This window comes from Salmo salar, chromosome ssa01 (genome assembly GCF_905237065.1).
Source record: "Salmo salar chromosome ssa01, Ssal_v3.1, whole genome shotgun sequence".
NCBI lineage: Eukaryota > Metazoa > Chordata > Actinopteri > Salmoniformes > Salmonidae > Salmo > Salmo salar.
The window spans coordinates 140,538,743-140,554,193 of NC_059442.1; the positions used below are offsets into that span (position 1 = coordinate 140,538,743).

The window sequence follows — 15,451 nt, forward strand, 5'->3', positions numbered from 1 at the left end:
AGGCTACAGAGAGCTGGTAGTCTCATCCATCAAACTACCAGGTGTGAAACAGGGAAGAGACTCAGGGGGTATGCTAACTTGGTATAGAGCAGACCTAACCCACGCAATTACATGTATTTCTTTTTTTATCACATTGGTACTATTTTCACCAAAATGTTGTACAAAACTCCAAACTGGTCACAGTTCTAACGCAGCCAGTCTTTCATTCAAAACTTGTCATTGTGCATTCATTTGGATTGTAAACATCTCTCACCACACAACCATTGATTCAAAATATAAGTTAATTGTGAAATGTAATGATAACATTCTTTTAATTGCCAAAACACAACATAATGATATCTTTTCAATGTTTTAGTTTTACCTACCAGTTTTATCTAATAGCAAACGATGCAAATCGCCCACAGAAGTGAAAGAAAACTGGCAGAAAATCTAGAATTTCCATAATATCTATTGAATGTGAAATCAAAGATGTGATCAATGAAGACATCCTCTACAATCATTAATGCAACATTTATTTAAATTTTTTCAGATATAATTGCAACATAGGTGTACTGTCTATAATTAAATGTAAGATATTAAATGAAACAAATTAAATGAATGAAAATTAAAAAATATATGTTTAGCACGCATTCATTTGCATCAAGCTTGTCTTGAGCAGTTGGCCATACATTCTTTTCCAGTGAATGTCCTCATTGTTCATGCACCGTGGGAAAAACCTTTTGGCATGGCAAATCCAAGCTTGACATTGGTCTGCATTGATGTCGTCGCATGCCTCATCCATGGCCAGAAGGAGGATGGCACATTCATGGGGATGGCGGTCGTACACCTTCCACCTCCATGCTGAAAACACATCCTCAATAGGGTTGAGGAAAGAAGAGTATGGGGGCAGGTAAAGGGTCACGAATCGGGAATTGGCCCAAACCATGCCTGAACCACCTCTGCATGGTGGAACCTGACATTGTCTCACACAATGACATAGGTGACCCTTTCACCTTGACAAGCCTGCTCAATTTAATTGAGAAACACAATGAGGTGTGCAGCGTTGTAGGATCCAAGTAATGTTCTACGTCCTACCATACCATCTTCAGAGATAGCTGTGCACATGGAGATGTTTCCCCCACGTTGTCCAGGCACTTGGACGGTCGCCCGTTGGTCAATAAGGTCCCGCCCAAGTCGCCGAGTATTGTCCAGGTTAAAGCCCGCTTCATCAACAAAGATAAACCTGTGATGGTTCACAGCTGCATCAAGAACCATCACCTTCTAAAAATATATTTTTGTTAGCTATTTTTACAATATAGTTCCAATATGATATTGTGAAGTAGCATGTGCATCAAATAGTAACAGTAATACAGTGTATAGTGCTGTACCTGAAAATACTAGGCCTGCAGTTGTTTCACCCAGTCGTTGTTTCTCTCAAAAGGCACCAGGTAAATGTGTTTCATAGATACCTGGTGCCTCTTTAAAAGGTGAGCGATTGTTGGTAGGCTGATGGATGCCTCATTGGCAAAGGTTTCATTGTTCTCCTCAATGGCCTGCTTTATTTCGGACAGCCGTACTGAATGTCATTCCTGGCCCTCACCATTTCCACCACTGCCCACTCCTGCTGGTCGGTCAGCACATGGCAACCACCATGGGGACTTCTGTCAATTCTGAGGGTATAAACAGAGTATACTGTCAATAGATCATACTGTAAGAATACTGTAGCATGTTTTGTGAATTTACATGCATTACAATATGTAATTTACAGTAAATGTAATGGTAAAGCATAGTGCATATCCTGCAGATTTACCGGTTTTCTTGGTGGAATGTTCTCATGATCGAATTGCCAGTTGATTTTTTCAGATTGGGGTGACCTATTCCGGCAGCCTCTGCCATGGTAAGGCCTCTGTTTACCACATGACCAATGATGATGGCCCGGACTTCATTAGAGACAACCTTTCCATGCCATCTGCTTACCTCTCTCTGACGGCCACCTCTTTGACGGGTCCTATGGCCACCTCTTTGACCTCTTTGACGGGTCCTATGGCCACCTCTTTGACCTCTTTGACGGGTCCTATGGCCACCTCTTTGACCTTTTTGATGGGGCCCATGCCCACCTCTTTGACCTCTGTTGGGGCCCATGCCTACTTCTCTGTCGGGCCCCTTGTCCACGGGCTCGTTGACTTATTCCTCTCCCTTGCTGTCTATTCTGCTCCATGTTGAAAGAAATGTGCTCACACGTGTTCACACACCCCCTTTTATATAGTGACTAATTGTGGTTGCCTCTATGTGAAATCCATTAACAATAACGAGTAGTCATTATGTATGGTTACCATGTGTAATACATGTAATTTAAATGTTTATACTATGAAAAAACACACATTTAATTTCTGTAGTTCTCAAAATCCATATATAGTAGACAAACCAGTTTAAAATCTATAGGTTTACCAGACGGTTAAGTGATTAACCATTAAGTGCAGTTGGATTAAGTGATGGTCAAATGTATTTAAACAAATGAGAACAGAATCAGATGAAAGGTATTGTGAGCATTGCATTGTGAAAGGCAATTATTTTATATGAAAGCTATTTCTAGAAGAAACACTGATTAGGTTAGGTGAAAAAGTTACTTTGTGATTTTGTGTATTGTACCTAGTCAATTGAAAATGTGCTTAAAGATAAAAAAAAAACAGCCTTTTTGATGATCTGTTTTGAGTTTTGTACTAAGATTTGTGAAATTTTACCACATACTTTTTACATCTGGCCAGAAGTTTATAAGCAAACTATCTCAACAGAGAGAAAAGTCCTCATGTCTGTTGCCTATATAGAATCCCTATACTTTAACGATGACAGCTTCTCCATCTCTAAACTGCAGTATCACTATAGATTACTTTATCTGTGACCTCAATCCAGAGTCTCTCAGAGTGTTCACAGTCAGACCACTGACACCCCTATCAGATCATAGCAAAATCACAGTCTACTTGAATAGAGTAATACTCAATCATGAGGCATCACAGCCAAAGGAACTGCATAATATTAAGAAGGAAAGTAGTATAGAAACCTACTAAAAAGCTATTGGGCAACAACAAAATCAATCCCTTTTAGACAATTTCCTGGACAAAACATTTTACTGCCATAGTGAAGGTGTGAACTTGGCAGTAGAAAGCCTAAACAGTATATTTGACCTTTCAGCTTCCCTATCAAGTTTTAAGTTCCTCGGCGTACACATCACGGACAAACTGAAATGGTCCACCCACACAGACAGCGTGGTGAAGAAGGCGCAGCAGCGGCTCTTCAACCTCAGGAGGCTGAAGACATTTGGCTTGTCACCAAAAACACTCACAAACTTTTACAGATGCACAATCGAGAGCATCCTGTCGGGCTGTATCATCGCCTGGTGCCGTACCAGGCGATGATACAGCCCATAACCGGAAGGCTCTCCAGAGGGTAGTGAGGTCTGCACAACGCATCACTGGGTGCAAACTACCTGCCCTCCAGGACACCTACACCACCCGATGTCACAGGAAGGCCAAAGAGATCATCAAGGACAGCAACCACCCGAGACACTGCCTGTTCACCCCGCTAACATCCAGAAGGCGAGGTCAGCACAGGTGCATCAAAGCTGGAACCGAGAGACTGAAAAACAGCTTCCATCTCAAGGCCATCAGACTGTTAAACACCCATCACTAACTTTGAGTGGCTGCTGCCAACATACTGACTCAACTCAAGCCACTTTAATAATGGGAAAATTGATGTAATCAATTTATCACTTGCCACTTTATATTATTTATATTAGATAATGTTTACATAACCTACATTATTCATCTCATATGTATATACTGTACGCCATACCATCTACTGCATCTTGCCATCTTGATGTAATTAGATGTATCACCAGCCACTTTAAACAATGCCACTTTATATAATGTTTACATACCCTACATTACTCATCTCATATGTATATACTGTACTCTATACCATCTACTGCATCTTGCCATCCTGATGTAATGTATCACTAGCCACCTTAAACAATGCTGCTTTATATGTTTTCATACCCTACAATACTCATCTCATATGTATATACTGTACTACATACCATCTATTCCATCTTGCCTATGCTGTTCGGCCATCACTCATTTATATATTTTCATGTACATATTCGTATTCATTCCTTTACACTTGTGTGTACAAGGTAGTTGTTGTGGAATTGGTAGATTACTTGTTAGATATTACTGCATGGTCGGAACTAGAAGCACAAGCATTTCGCTACACTTGCATTATTAACACCTGCTAACACATGTGTATGTGACAAATACATTTGATTTGATTTGAAATATATAAATTGTCAAGCAGACAACCTAAGAAAGTTAACAACAATGATAAATGGTTTGATGAAGAATTCAAAAACCTAAGAAAGAAATTGAAAAGAAACATAGAGACATACAGACCCAGAAAACCTGAGCCTACGCCTTCACTATAGTGAAATACTAAAACAGTACAGAAATACACTAACAAAATATGAACAGCACATAAATCAGATCAATGTAATTGAAGAATCCATAGAATCCAACCACACAAAGAGTTACCATCCAAAATGGAGATGTATGGATAAACCACTTCTCCAATTTTTTCTGCTCTAGAACAATCAGCAAAAACATATACATGATCAATTACAAATCTTAGAATCAGCTATTAAAGACTGCCAGAACCCACTGGATTCTCCAATTACACTGAATCAACTACAGGACAAAATACAAACTCTCCAACCCAAAAAGGCCTGTGGTGTTGATGATATCCTAAATGAAATGATAAAATATACAGACCATAAATTCCAATTGCCTGTACTTAAACTCTTTAACATTGTCCTCTCTTACATCTTCCCCAATATTTGGAACCAAGGACTGATCACCCCAATCCACAAATGGGAGACAAATTTGACCTCAATAGCTACCGTGGGATATGCATCAACAGCAACCTTGGGAAATTCCTTTGCATTATCATTAACCGCAGACTCCTACATTTCCTCAGTGAAAACAATGTACGGAGCAAATGTCAAATTGGCTTTTTACCAAATTACCGTACGGCAGTCCACGTATTCACCCTGCACACCCTAATAGACAACCAAATAAACCAAAACAAAAGCTAAGTCTTCTCATGCTTTGTTGGTTTAAAAAAAGCTTTTGACTCAATTTGGCATGAGGGTCTGCTATACAAATTGATGGAAAGCGGTGTTGGGGGAAAGACATACGACGTTATAAAGTCCAAGTACCCAAACAATAAGTGTTTCTCTTAAAATGGGCAAAAAACACAGATTTATTTTCACAGGGCTGTGGGGTGAGACAATGATGCAGCTTGATCCCCACCCTATTTTACATATACGTATATCTACGTATTGGCGAGGGCACAAGAACAGTCTGCAGCACCCAGCCTCAACCTACTAGAATCTGAAGTCAAATGTCTACTGTTTGCTGATGATCTGGTGCTTAAAGCAGCACCTAGATCTTCAGCACAGATTCTGTCAGACCTGGGCCCTGACAGTGTACAAAAATAATGGTGTTCCAAAAAAGGTCCAGTTGCCAGGACTACAAATACAAATTCCACCTAGAAAACTATCCCTATCTCAGTCTAAACAGCACCACAGGTCACTTCCACAAAGCCGTGAATGATCTGAGAGACAAGGCAAAAAGGGCCTGCTACACCATCAAAAGGAACATAAAGTCCGACATCCCCATTAAGATCTGGCAAAAAATACTTGACTCAGTTATAGAACCCATTACCCTTTATGGTTGTAAGGTCTGGGGTCCACTCATAAACCAAGAACCCACAAAATGGGACAAACACCTAATTGAGCTGCTGCATGCAAAATTCAGCAAAAACATCCTCTGTGTACAACGTAAAACACCAAATAATGCATGCAGAGCAGAATTAGGAGGATACCATCTAATTATCAAAATCTAGAAAAGAGAATTCAAATTACAACCACCTAAAAGGAAGTGATTCCCAAACCTTCCATAACAAAGCTATCACCTACAGAAAGATTAACCTAGAGAAGAGTCCCCTCAGCAAGATGGTCCTGGGGCTCTGTTCACAAACACAAAAACAGAGCCCCAGGACAGCAACACAATTAGATCCAACCAAATCATGACAAAACCAAAAGATAATTACTTAAGAATTAACCAAAAAACAGAGCAAACTTGAATGCATCTCAATTGGGTTGAGGTTGGGTGATTGTGGAGGCCAGGTCATCTGATGTAGCACTCCATCACTGTCCTTCATGGTCAAATAGCCCTTACACAGCCTAGAGTTGTGTTGGGTCATTGTCCTGTTGAAAACAAATGATAGTTCCACTAAGCACAAACCAGATGGGATGGCGTATCGCTGCAGAATGTTGTGGTAGCCATGTTGGTTAAGTGTGCCTTGAATTCTAAATAAATCACAGACAGTGTCACGAGCAAAGCACCCCCACACCATCACACCTCCTCCTCCATGCTTCATGGTGGGAACCACACATGCGGAGATCATCCGGTCACCTACTCTCCGTCTCACAAAGGCACGGCGGTTGGAACCAAACATCTCACATTTGGAGTCATCAGACCAAATTACATATTTCCACTGGTCCAATGTCCATTGCTCGTGTTTCTTGGCCAAAGCAAGTCTCTTCTTCTTATTGGTGTTCTTTTAGCAGTGGTTTCATTGCAGCAATTTGACCATGAAGGGCAATTCACACAGTCTCTTCTGAACAGTTGAAATTGAGATGTGTCTGTTACTTGAACCCTGTGAAGCATTTATTTGGGCTGCAATTTCTGAGGCTGGTAACTCTAATTTTCCAGATTGACTGACCTTCATGTCTTAAAGTAGTGACGGACTGTCGTTTCTGTTTGCTTATTTGAGCTGTTCTTGCCATAATATGGACTTGATCTTTTACCAAACAGGGCTATCTTCTGTATACCACACCTACCTTTTCACAACACTGATTCGCTGAAACGCATTAAGAAGGAAAGAAATTCCACAAATTATATTTTAACAAGGCACACCTGTTAATTGAAATGCATTCCAGGTGACTACCTCATAAAGCTGGTTGAGAGAATGCCAAGAGTGTGCAAAGCTGTCATCAAGGCAAATGGTGGCTACTTTGAAGAATCTCAAATATAAATATATTTTGTTTAACACTTTTGTGGTTACTACATGATTCCATGTGCTATTTCATAGTTTTGACTGGTTTGGATTTCTCCCTAACCAATATGGCTGCCATTTTCACTCAATTCTGGAACTTTGAGGGTTCATGACAAAGCCCCTCCTAATTTAATAGGATTTATATGGTTGTAATCATCCTACACACCTGTAATTAATGCATAAGGGATGTGTTAACCTGTGTCATGTGTAAGTTCTCTGCCTAGAATCTCAGTGTATTTCATGGAGCATGTATCTGACTGGATCACAGTGGAGCATGTATTCCCCTTGTCATACTCTCAATCCTATCTAAGACTTTGGGGTTAATGTTAACTTTCAGAAGTTATTGTCTCAGGTAACGGATGGAGTTGAAGGGGAAAGGAAGAGGGAAGGGTGTATATGCGGCCGGCTGTGATGTGAGCTGCCCTGCGAAGCCTGCAGTAAACCTGGGATAATTACAGTGTTTTATTGTGAGGGCCAAGTGATAACAGCTCCTTTCTGTGTTTGTGTTGAGTGCATGTAATTGGACTCTTAGGTCCACCCCTTGAGCCTGTTTACATAGGATGTGGAGGAGAGTATCCCTCCCCCTCCTCTTTCACTACTCCAGTCCCTTCACACTCTCTCTGCTCTGTAGCTGGGCCTGTGTCTGGAGCCCATAGCATCACCACAACACCAGCCTATTATCAAACTACACGTACAATACACTGTCTGATGACGTACCATTTGTCTCACACACTTGCATGTCTTGAATGAAAGAGGAAATGTATCGACTGTCACGCAGCTCTCATCTCCGTATTTGTCGTTTTTACTATGGTCCAGTAAATACAGGACACTGAGGTCTCAAACCATTAGGAACACCTTCCAAATATTGAGTTCACCCCCTTTTGCCCTCAGAACACCCTCAATTCATCGGGGCATGGACCACAAGGTGTCGAAAGCGTTCCTACAGGGATGCTGGCCCATGTGGACTCAAGTTGCCTGGATGTCCTTTGGGTGGTGGACCATTCTTGATACACACAGGAAACTGTTGAGCGTTAGTTATTGACACACTCAAACCTGTGCGCCTGGCATCTACTACCATACCCCGTTCACAAGCATTTACATATTTTGTCTTGCCCATTTACTCTCTGAATGGCACACACACACAATCCATGTCTCAATTCTCTCAAGGCTTAAAAATCTTTCTTTAAACTGTCTAATCCCCTTCATCTACACTGACTGAAGTGGATTTAACATGTGACATCAATAAGGGATCATAGCTTTCACCTGGATTCACCTGGTCAGTCCATGTCATGGAAAGAGCAGGTGTTTCTAATGTTTTGTACACTCAGTGTATATGTCTCATTATAGCCGGTGTTCCTTTTCTCTCTGTGTGGCAATGGAATGTTTGTTTTTGCGTAGGAGATTAATTTAGAACTCTGTCACTGACTAGTGATCTTATCCTGAAAACATCAGATAATCTGCACCTGTTTTACATTTCTGCTTTTTCCCCCATCTACCCCAGTGGAAGCTATTTTTCACTGATGTTCTGTGAGCTAGTACAGCTCGAAATGTGTTTGTGTGTATGAGGGATTGGAACCTGAAGGCATAACTAGCCCTGTACTTGGCTGGGCTTTTTAAGAGCTGTCGAGAAAGAAAGCAAGACTAGTGAGGTTTAAGAGAACGGACACACATGCTGATTAAGTTCACACACTGTATGTTTTCTTTTTCCTTTGTGAAATATTCCGAAGGCTGCACTAAAATGACTTTTACTCTAAGCTGGTCCCAATTACTCTACCTTGAAGAATGTCACTTTCTCTTTTTTGCCCTCTCCCTCCTGTAAAGTGTAGCTAGCACAAACCGTGTGACTGTGTGAGTTTGGCCTTTGGTTAGGGAGTAGCAAGCTAACACATCTGCATGTTATTGTGTTTATGCAGTGGTTCCCACCTCTGGCTCTGCCTGGTGTTCTCCTCCCCCTGTTGATTCAGCTCTAGCTCAGCCTTTTTCCTAGACGTCTGGATATGAGACGGATATGAGTCAGTTGATTGCTCTGCAATTGGAGTAAACCTGTAGGCCACATAATGGCACACAATGAGAGACTGAGGCTGGAATTAATTCACTCATAGTCAACCACAATAACATTGCTCCTGTGCAGCAACATGCACAGTTTAGGTAATGGAACTACTTAGACAAGGTATACAGATTGAAGAAACACTACTCATTCTGATATGAAAACATTCATACCCACTTGGTGTTATGAAGACCCCCTACAATAAATACACTTTGGGAAGAATTAAGCAAAATCCTCCATAGCACATGATTAATATAATTTCCCCCATCAGCAGTTTGCCATAGTGTACATTTGATTCAATGTTGCCATTGCTGAGAGAGCCTCCTCTCTCCAGCCTGTCTGGTCTCTCCTCCCATCAACACAGACAGACAGCACATCTGCTGCCTCCGCAACACATGGCTGTCTCCTTCCCTCCATCCCTCCATCCATCCATCCATCCATCCATCCATCCATCCATCCAGGGAAACACTCAACACTCAATTAACATTTCTCCCTGTTTCACTCCTTTCCAATGTAACATTGTTAGCCCGCTGGCACAGAACGTTATGCGCGAGAATTCCCCGTCGATGAGAATATCAAACAATGCTTATTTACACTATGCAGGAATAAGTCATCACCCACCGTTCATTCCTGGTGGAGGAGTTTCTGACAATGAAGGATTATTTTGTTTGACCGCAATAGAAAGTAGATCCAGATGGCGGCACATGTGATGTGAGTGAGGCGGTCATGTGAAACTCAGTCAGTGGAGAGTGGAGACAGAGTGGATAGAAAGAAGTGAGTGCAGCTGTCAGTCCTGTGTTATGGCGATTCAGGACATGTGGCAGACATACACTGATGCACGTTTCTGTGTGTCAGTCTATATGTGTTTGGATCTGGTCCTCTCATCGTTCAGACAACCTTCTATCAATAATGATGAGGTCTCTCTTGCGAAAGAGATTTCATTTCAATGAGACTAACCTGTGTAAATAAAGCTAAATGAAAGGTAAATTCCCTTGTCTTTCACAAACTGTGTTTGAATTGGTAGGTGTTGCTCCCAACCACTGACACAGGGTCAGCTATTTCTCATAATGGTTAAGGTTAGGACTGATATAATCTGATATAATCTGATGTTAGAATATAGACTGTTTTTCAGTTTTCATACCCTGTCCTCTCACTGTCTAAACATGCCATCTCTCCTTCCCTCTCCTCTCCATCTCCCAGAGGTGACAGACCAGGGCAGCAGGCGCGAGCTCAAATCTATGCCCTTCATCAGCTACCTGTCTGGGCTGCTGAAGACCCAGCTACTGACGGAGGACCTGGTCAGCGGTGTGGAGATCCGCTGTGAGGAGAAGGGCAGTTGCCCCTCGGCCTGCCACCTGTGCCATCAGGCAGGCCGCGAGCAGCCCTTGCCCATCCCCGTCCTGCTGGAGGTCAGCCGCATCGTGCCGCTTTATAGCCTGGTGCAGGACAACGTCACCAAGGAGGTGAGGGGGGACGGTGGGAGGGATGGAGGGGGGGATGGGAGGAGGATGGGGAACCCTATACAGTCTGGTGCAAAGGTGAACTTCACCAAATAGATGAGGCTAGAGGGAGGGAGGGAGGGGCAGAGAGAGGGGGAACGGAAGAAGAGAAGGATAGTGGGAGCAGAATAGGGATGATAGGGGGAGATTCCTCTATAATCTGGTACAGAACTACATCACCAAATAGGTGAGGAAGGGAAGGAGGGAGGCAGTAGAGAGGGAAGGAGGGAAGGAGGGAGGAAGTGGAGAGAGATGGAGGGAAGGAAGTAGGCAGTGGAGAGGGAAGGAGGGAGGCATTGGAGAGGGCAATAAGAAAGGAGGGAGGCAGTGGAGAGGGAAGGAGGAAAGGAGGGAGACAGTGGAGAGGGTAGGAGGAAAGGAGGGAGGCAGTGGAGAGTGAACTAGGGAAGGAGGGAGGCAGTGGAGAGGGAAGGGGGAAGAAAGTAGGCAGTGGAGAGGGAAGGTGGGGGGAAGTGGAGGGAGATGGAGGGAGGGAAGTAGGCAGTAGAGACGGAAGGAAGTAGGCAGCGGAGTGGGAAGGAAGGAGGCAGTGGAGAGGGAAGGGAGGAACTGGAGAGAGATGGATTGAATGAAGTAGGCAGTGGAGACGGAAGAGGAAAGGAAGTAGGCAGTGGAGAGAGATGGAGGGAAGGAAAGAGGCAGTGGAGAGGGAACGAGGGAGGAAGTGGAGAGGGAAGGAGGGAAAGAAATAGGCAGTGGATAGAGATGGAGGAAAGGAGGGAGGTAGTGGAGAGAGATGGAGAAAATGAGGGAGGCAGTGAAGAAGTAAGGAGGGAGGCAGTGGAGAGGGAAGGAGGGTAGGAAGGAGGCAGTGGAGAGGAAAGTAAGGAGGCAGTGCAGAGGGAGGGAAGGAAGGATGGAGTGTGGCAGTGGAGAGGGAATGAGGGAATGAGAGAGGCAATGGAGAGGGAAGGAGGGAGGGCGTGGAAAGGGAACAAGGGAAGGAGGGAGGCAGTGGAGAGGGAAGGGGAAGGAAGTTGGCAGTGGAGAGGGAAGGAAGTAGGCAGTGGAGAGGGAAGGAGGGAGGCAGTGGAGAGGGAAGTAGGAAAGGAAGGTGGCAGTGGAGAAGGACGGGGGAAGGAAGTAGGCAGTGGAATGAGAGGGGATGGGCAGTGAAGAGGGAGGCAGTGGAGAGGAAGGAGGAAAGGAGCAAGGCGGTGGAGAGGGAAGGAAGTAGGCAGTGGAGAGGGAAGGACAGAGGCAGTGGAAAAGAAAGGAGCAAAGGAGGGAGGCAGTGGAGAAGGAATGGCGAAATGAAATAGGCAGTGGAGAGGAAAGGAAGTAGGCAGTGGAAAGGGAAGGAGGGAGGAAGTAGATAGGGAAGGAGGGAGGCAGTCGATAGGGAAGGAGGGAAGGAGGGAGGCAGTAGATAGGAAAGGAGGGAGTCAGTGGAGGGAGATGGAGAAAATGAGGGAGGCAGTAGAGAGGGAAGGAGGGAAGGAAGGAGGCAGTGGAGAGGGAAGTAAGGAGGCAGTGCAGAGGGAGGGAAGCAAGGAAGGAGTGTAGCAGTGGAGAGGGAAGGAGGGAAGGAAAGAGGCAGTGGAGAGGAAAGGAGGAAATCAGGGAGGCAGTGGAGAGAGAACTAGGGGAGAAGGGTGGCAATGGAGAGGGAAGTGGGAAAGGAAGTAGGCAGTGGAGAGGGAAGGGGAAGGAAGTAGGTATTGGAGAGGGAAGAAGGGAGTCAGTATAGAGGGAAGGGGGAGGAAGTAGGCCGTGGAGAGGGAAGGAAGTAGGCAGTGGAGAGGGAAGGAGGGAAGCAGTGGAGAGAGAAGGGGAAGGAAGTAGGGAGTGGAAAGGGAGGGGGTAGGCAGTGGAGGGGGAAGTAGGAAAAGAACGAGGCAGTGGAGAGGGAAGGAGGGAAGGAAGTAGGCATTCGTGAGGGAAGGAGGGAAGGAAGTAGGCAGTGGTGAGGGAAGGAGGGAGGCAGTGGAGAGGGAAGGCTCAAAGGAGGGAGGCAGTGGAGAGGGAAGGAGGGAGGCAGTGGTGAGGGAGGCGGTGGAGAGGGAAGTAGCAAAGAAGGGAGGCAGTGGAGAGAGATGGCGAGAAGGAAGGAAGCAGTGGAGAGCAAAAGACGCTAGTGGGAGGAGCTATAGGAGGACAGGCTCATTGTAATGTCTGAAATAAAATCAATGAAGGAAAGGAGGGAGGCAGTGGAGAAAGAAGGAGGGAAGGAAGGAGGCAGTGGAGAGGGAAAGAGGGAAGGAAGGAGGAAGGCTGTGGAGAGGGAAGGAGGAAGAAAGGAGGGAGGCAGTGGAGAGGGAAGAGGCTAGTGGGAGGAGCTATAGGAGGACAGGCTCATCGTAATGTCTGAAATGGAATCAGTGGAATGGTACCAAACACATCAATCACAACGTGTTTGACTCCGTTCCATTAATTCTATTCCATCCATTACATTGAGCCGTCCTCCTACAGCTCCAGACTTCGCTGGTGGATACGGATGGAGGGAAGGAGGGAGGCAGTAGAGAGAGATGAAGGGAAGGTGAGTGGCAGAGAGGGGGCGATGGGGAGCTCTTCTCTGTTTGATAAAGAGCTACGTCACCACGGAGGTAAAGGGAAAGGAGGAGGAGGAGAGAGGGAAAGGAGGATGGTTGGTGATGGTTAGTGGAGGAGAGGTGACGATGGGGGTTTGGGGGGAACAGCCACGTTTAGAATGATATCATGGAATAGGTGAAACAGGGAGGGAGAAAGGGAGGGTGAAAAGGGAGAGGTAGGTGGAAGTGTCAAGACAACAGTACAGTTTACTGGGTGTGAACAGGAATTAAAGCAATTTCATAGAATGAAATTATATTTCAATATAAAATGAACTGGTAAAAATAGATATGCCATCTGGTCAAAGACTTCATCCCAAAGTTCATTGTAACTGTACAGGAAATTAAAGAAAAGGAAACATATTTTTATAGTTCCATGTAATTTCTTCACACATCCAGTCTTAATGTAGCTGCTTTGATAAGATTACAGTATACAGTATGTTAAGAACATTCTTTCAACACAGTGAACTTGACACAATCATGCTTGGCTGTAGATGTAGTTATTAAAAGTCCCCCTAGGTGGAGTAAGTGGGTTACCTTTCAAAATAAACCGGTATATCGAGAAAGGTGACATCATGGTTTTCTCTTTTGGTGGGGATAAATGCAGAGAGTTGTGTGCGTGCATGTGATTGTGTATAATTTGATGGTTTACCTTACTCTCTGTGGATTCAACTGTATTGTCTTGTCACGACTGTATTGTTGTTCTGAGTGACGTTTCCCCCTTGAGAGGAGCCTTTGGTTATTATACTGGACAAAAATATAAGAGCAACATGCAACAATTTCAAAGATTGTACTGAGTTACTGTTCATATAAGCAAATTAGTCAATTGAAATAAATACATTTGGCCCAAATCTATGGATTTCACATGACTGGGAATACAGATATGCATATGTTGGTCACAGATACCTTTAAAAAAAAGTAGGGGCATGGATCAGAAAACCAGTCAGTATCTGACGTGACCACCATTTGCCTCATGCAGCACGACACATCTCCTTCGCATAGAGTTGATCAGGCTGTTGATTGTAGCCTGTGGAATGTTGTCCCACTCCTCTTCAATGGCTGTGCGAAGTTGCTTGATATTGGCTGGAACTGGAACACGCTGTCATACACGTCGATCCAGAGTATCCCAATCATGCTCAATGGGTGACATGTCTGGTAACCATGCAGGCCATGGAAGAACTGGGACATATTCAGCTTCCAGGAATTGTGTACAGATCCTTGCGACATGGGGCTGTGCACTATCATGCTAAACATGAGGTGATGTTGGAGATATAAACATTACATTCTCTGGCAACAGCTCTGGTGGACATTCCTGCAGTCAGCATGCCAATTGCACGCTCCCTCAAAACTTGAGACGTCTGGGGCATTGTGTTGTGTGATAAAACTGCACATTTTAGATTGGCCATTTTTTATCCCCAGGACAAGGTGTACCTGCGTAAAGATCATGCTGTTTAATCAGTTTATTAATATGCCACACCTGTCAGGTGGATGGATTATCTTGCCAAAGGAGAAATGCTCACTAACAGGGATGTAAACACATTTGTGCTCAAAATAAAGAGAATTAAGCTTTTTATGCTTAATTAGAACATTTCTGGGATCTTTTATTTCAGCTTATGAAACATGGGACCAACACTTTACATGTTGTGTTTATATTTGTGTTCAGTGTAGATACACTATATATACAAAAGTATGTGGACACCCCTTCATGAAATCTCCATAGACAAACATTGGCAGTAGAAGGGTCTTACTGAAGAGCTCAGTGACTTTCAATGTGGCACCTTCATAGAATGCTACCTTTCCAACAAGCCAGTTCGTAGAATTTCAGTCCTGCTTGAGCTTCCCCGGTCAACTGTAAGTGTTGTTTTTGTGAAGTGTTTAAGGTTTCGGAGCAACAACGGCTCATGCCGCGAAGTGGTAGGCCACACAAGCTCACAGAACGGACCGTCAGCGCTGAAACTCGTAGCGTATAAAAATCGTCTGCCCCCGGTTGCAACACTCCCTACCGAGTTCCAAGCTGCCTAAGAACTGTTCGTTGGGAACTTCATGAAATGGGTTTCCATGGCCGAGCAGCTGCACACAAGACTAAGATCACCATGCGCAATGACAAGCGTTGGCTGGAGTGGTGTAAAGCTCGCCGCCATTGGACTCTGGAGCAGTGGAAATGCGTTCTCTGGAGTGATGAATCACGCTTCACCATCTGGCAGTCC

General features: G+C 44.3%; 1 protein-coding gene across 1 annotated transcript in view; it reads left to right on the top strand.

Moving 5' to 3' along the window:
• Positions 1-15,451, top strand: part of LOC106565912 (astrotactin-2) — a 448,985-nt gene that overhangs the window by 337,471 nt on the left and 96,063 nt on the right. Inside the window, exon 17 of the mRNA XM_014133602.2 lies at positions 10,397-10,659. Within this exon, the coding sequence (XP_013989077.2) occupies positions 10,397-10,659 (263 nt within the window). The remainder of the gene's footprint in view (positions 1-10,396; positions 10,660-15,451) is intronic.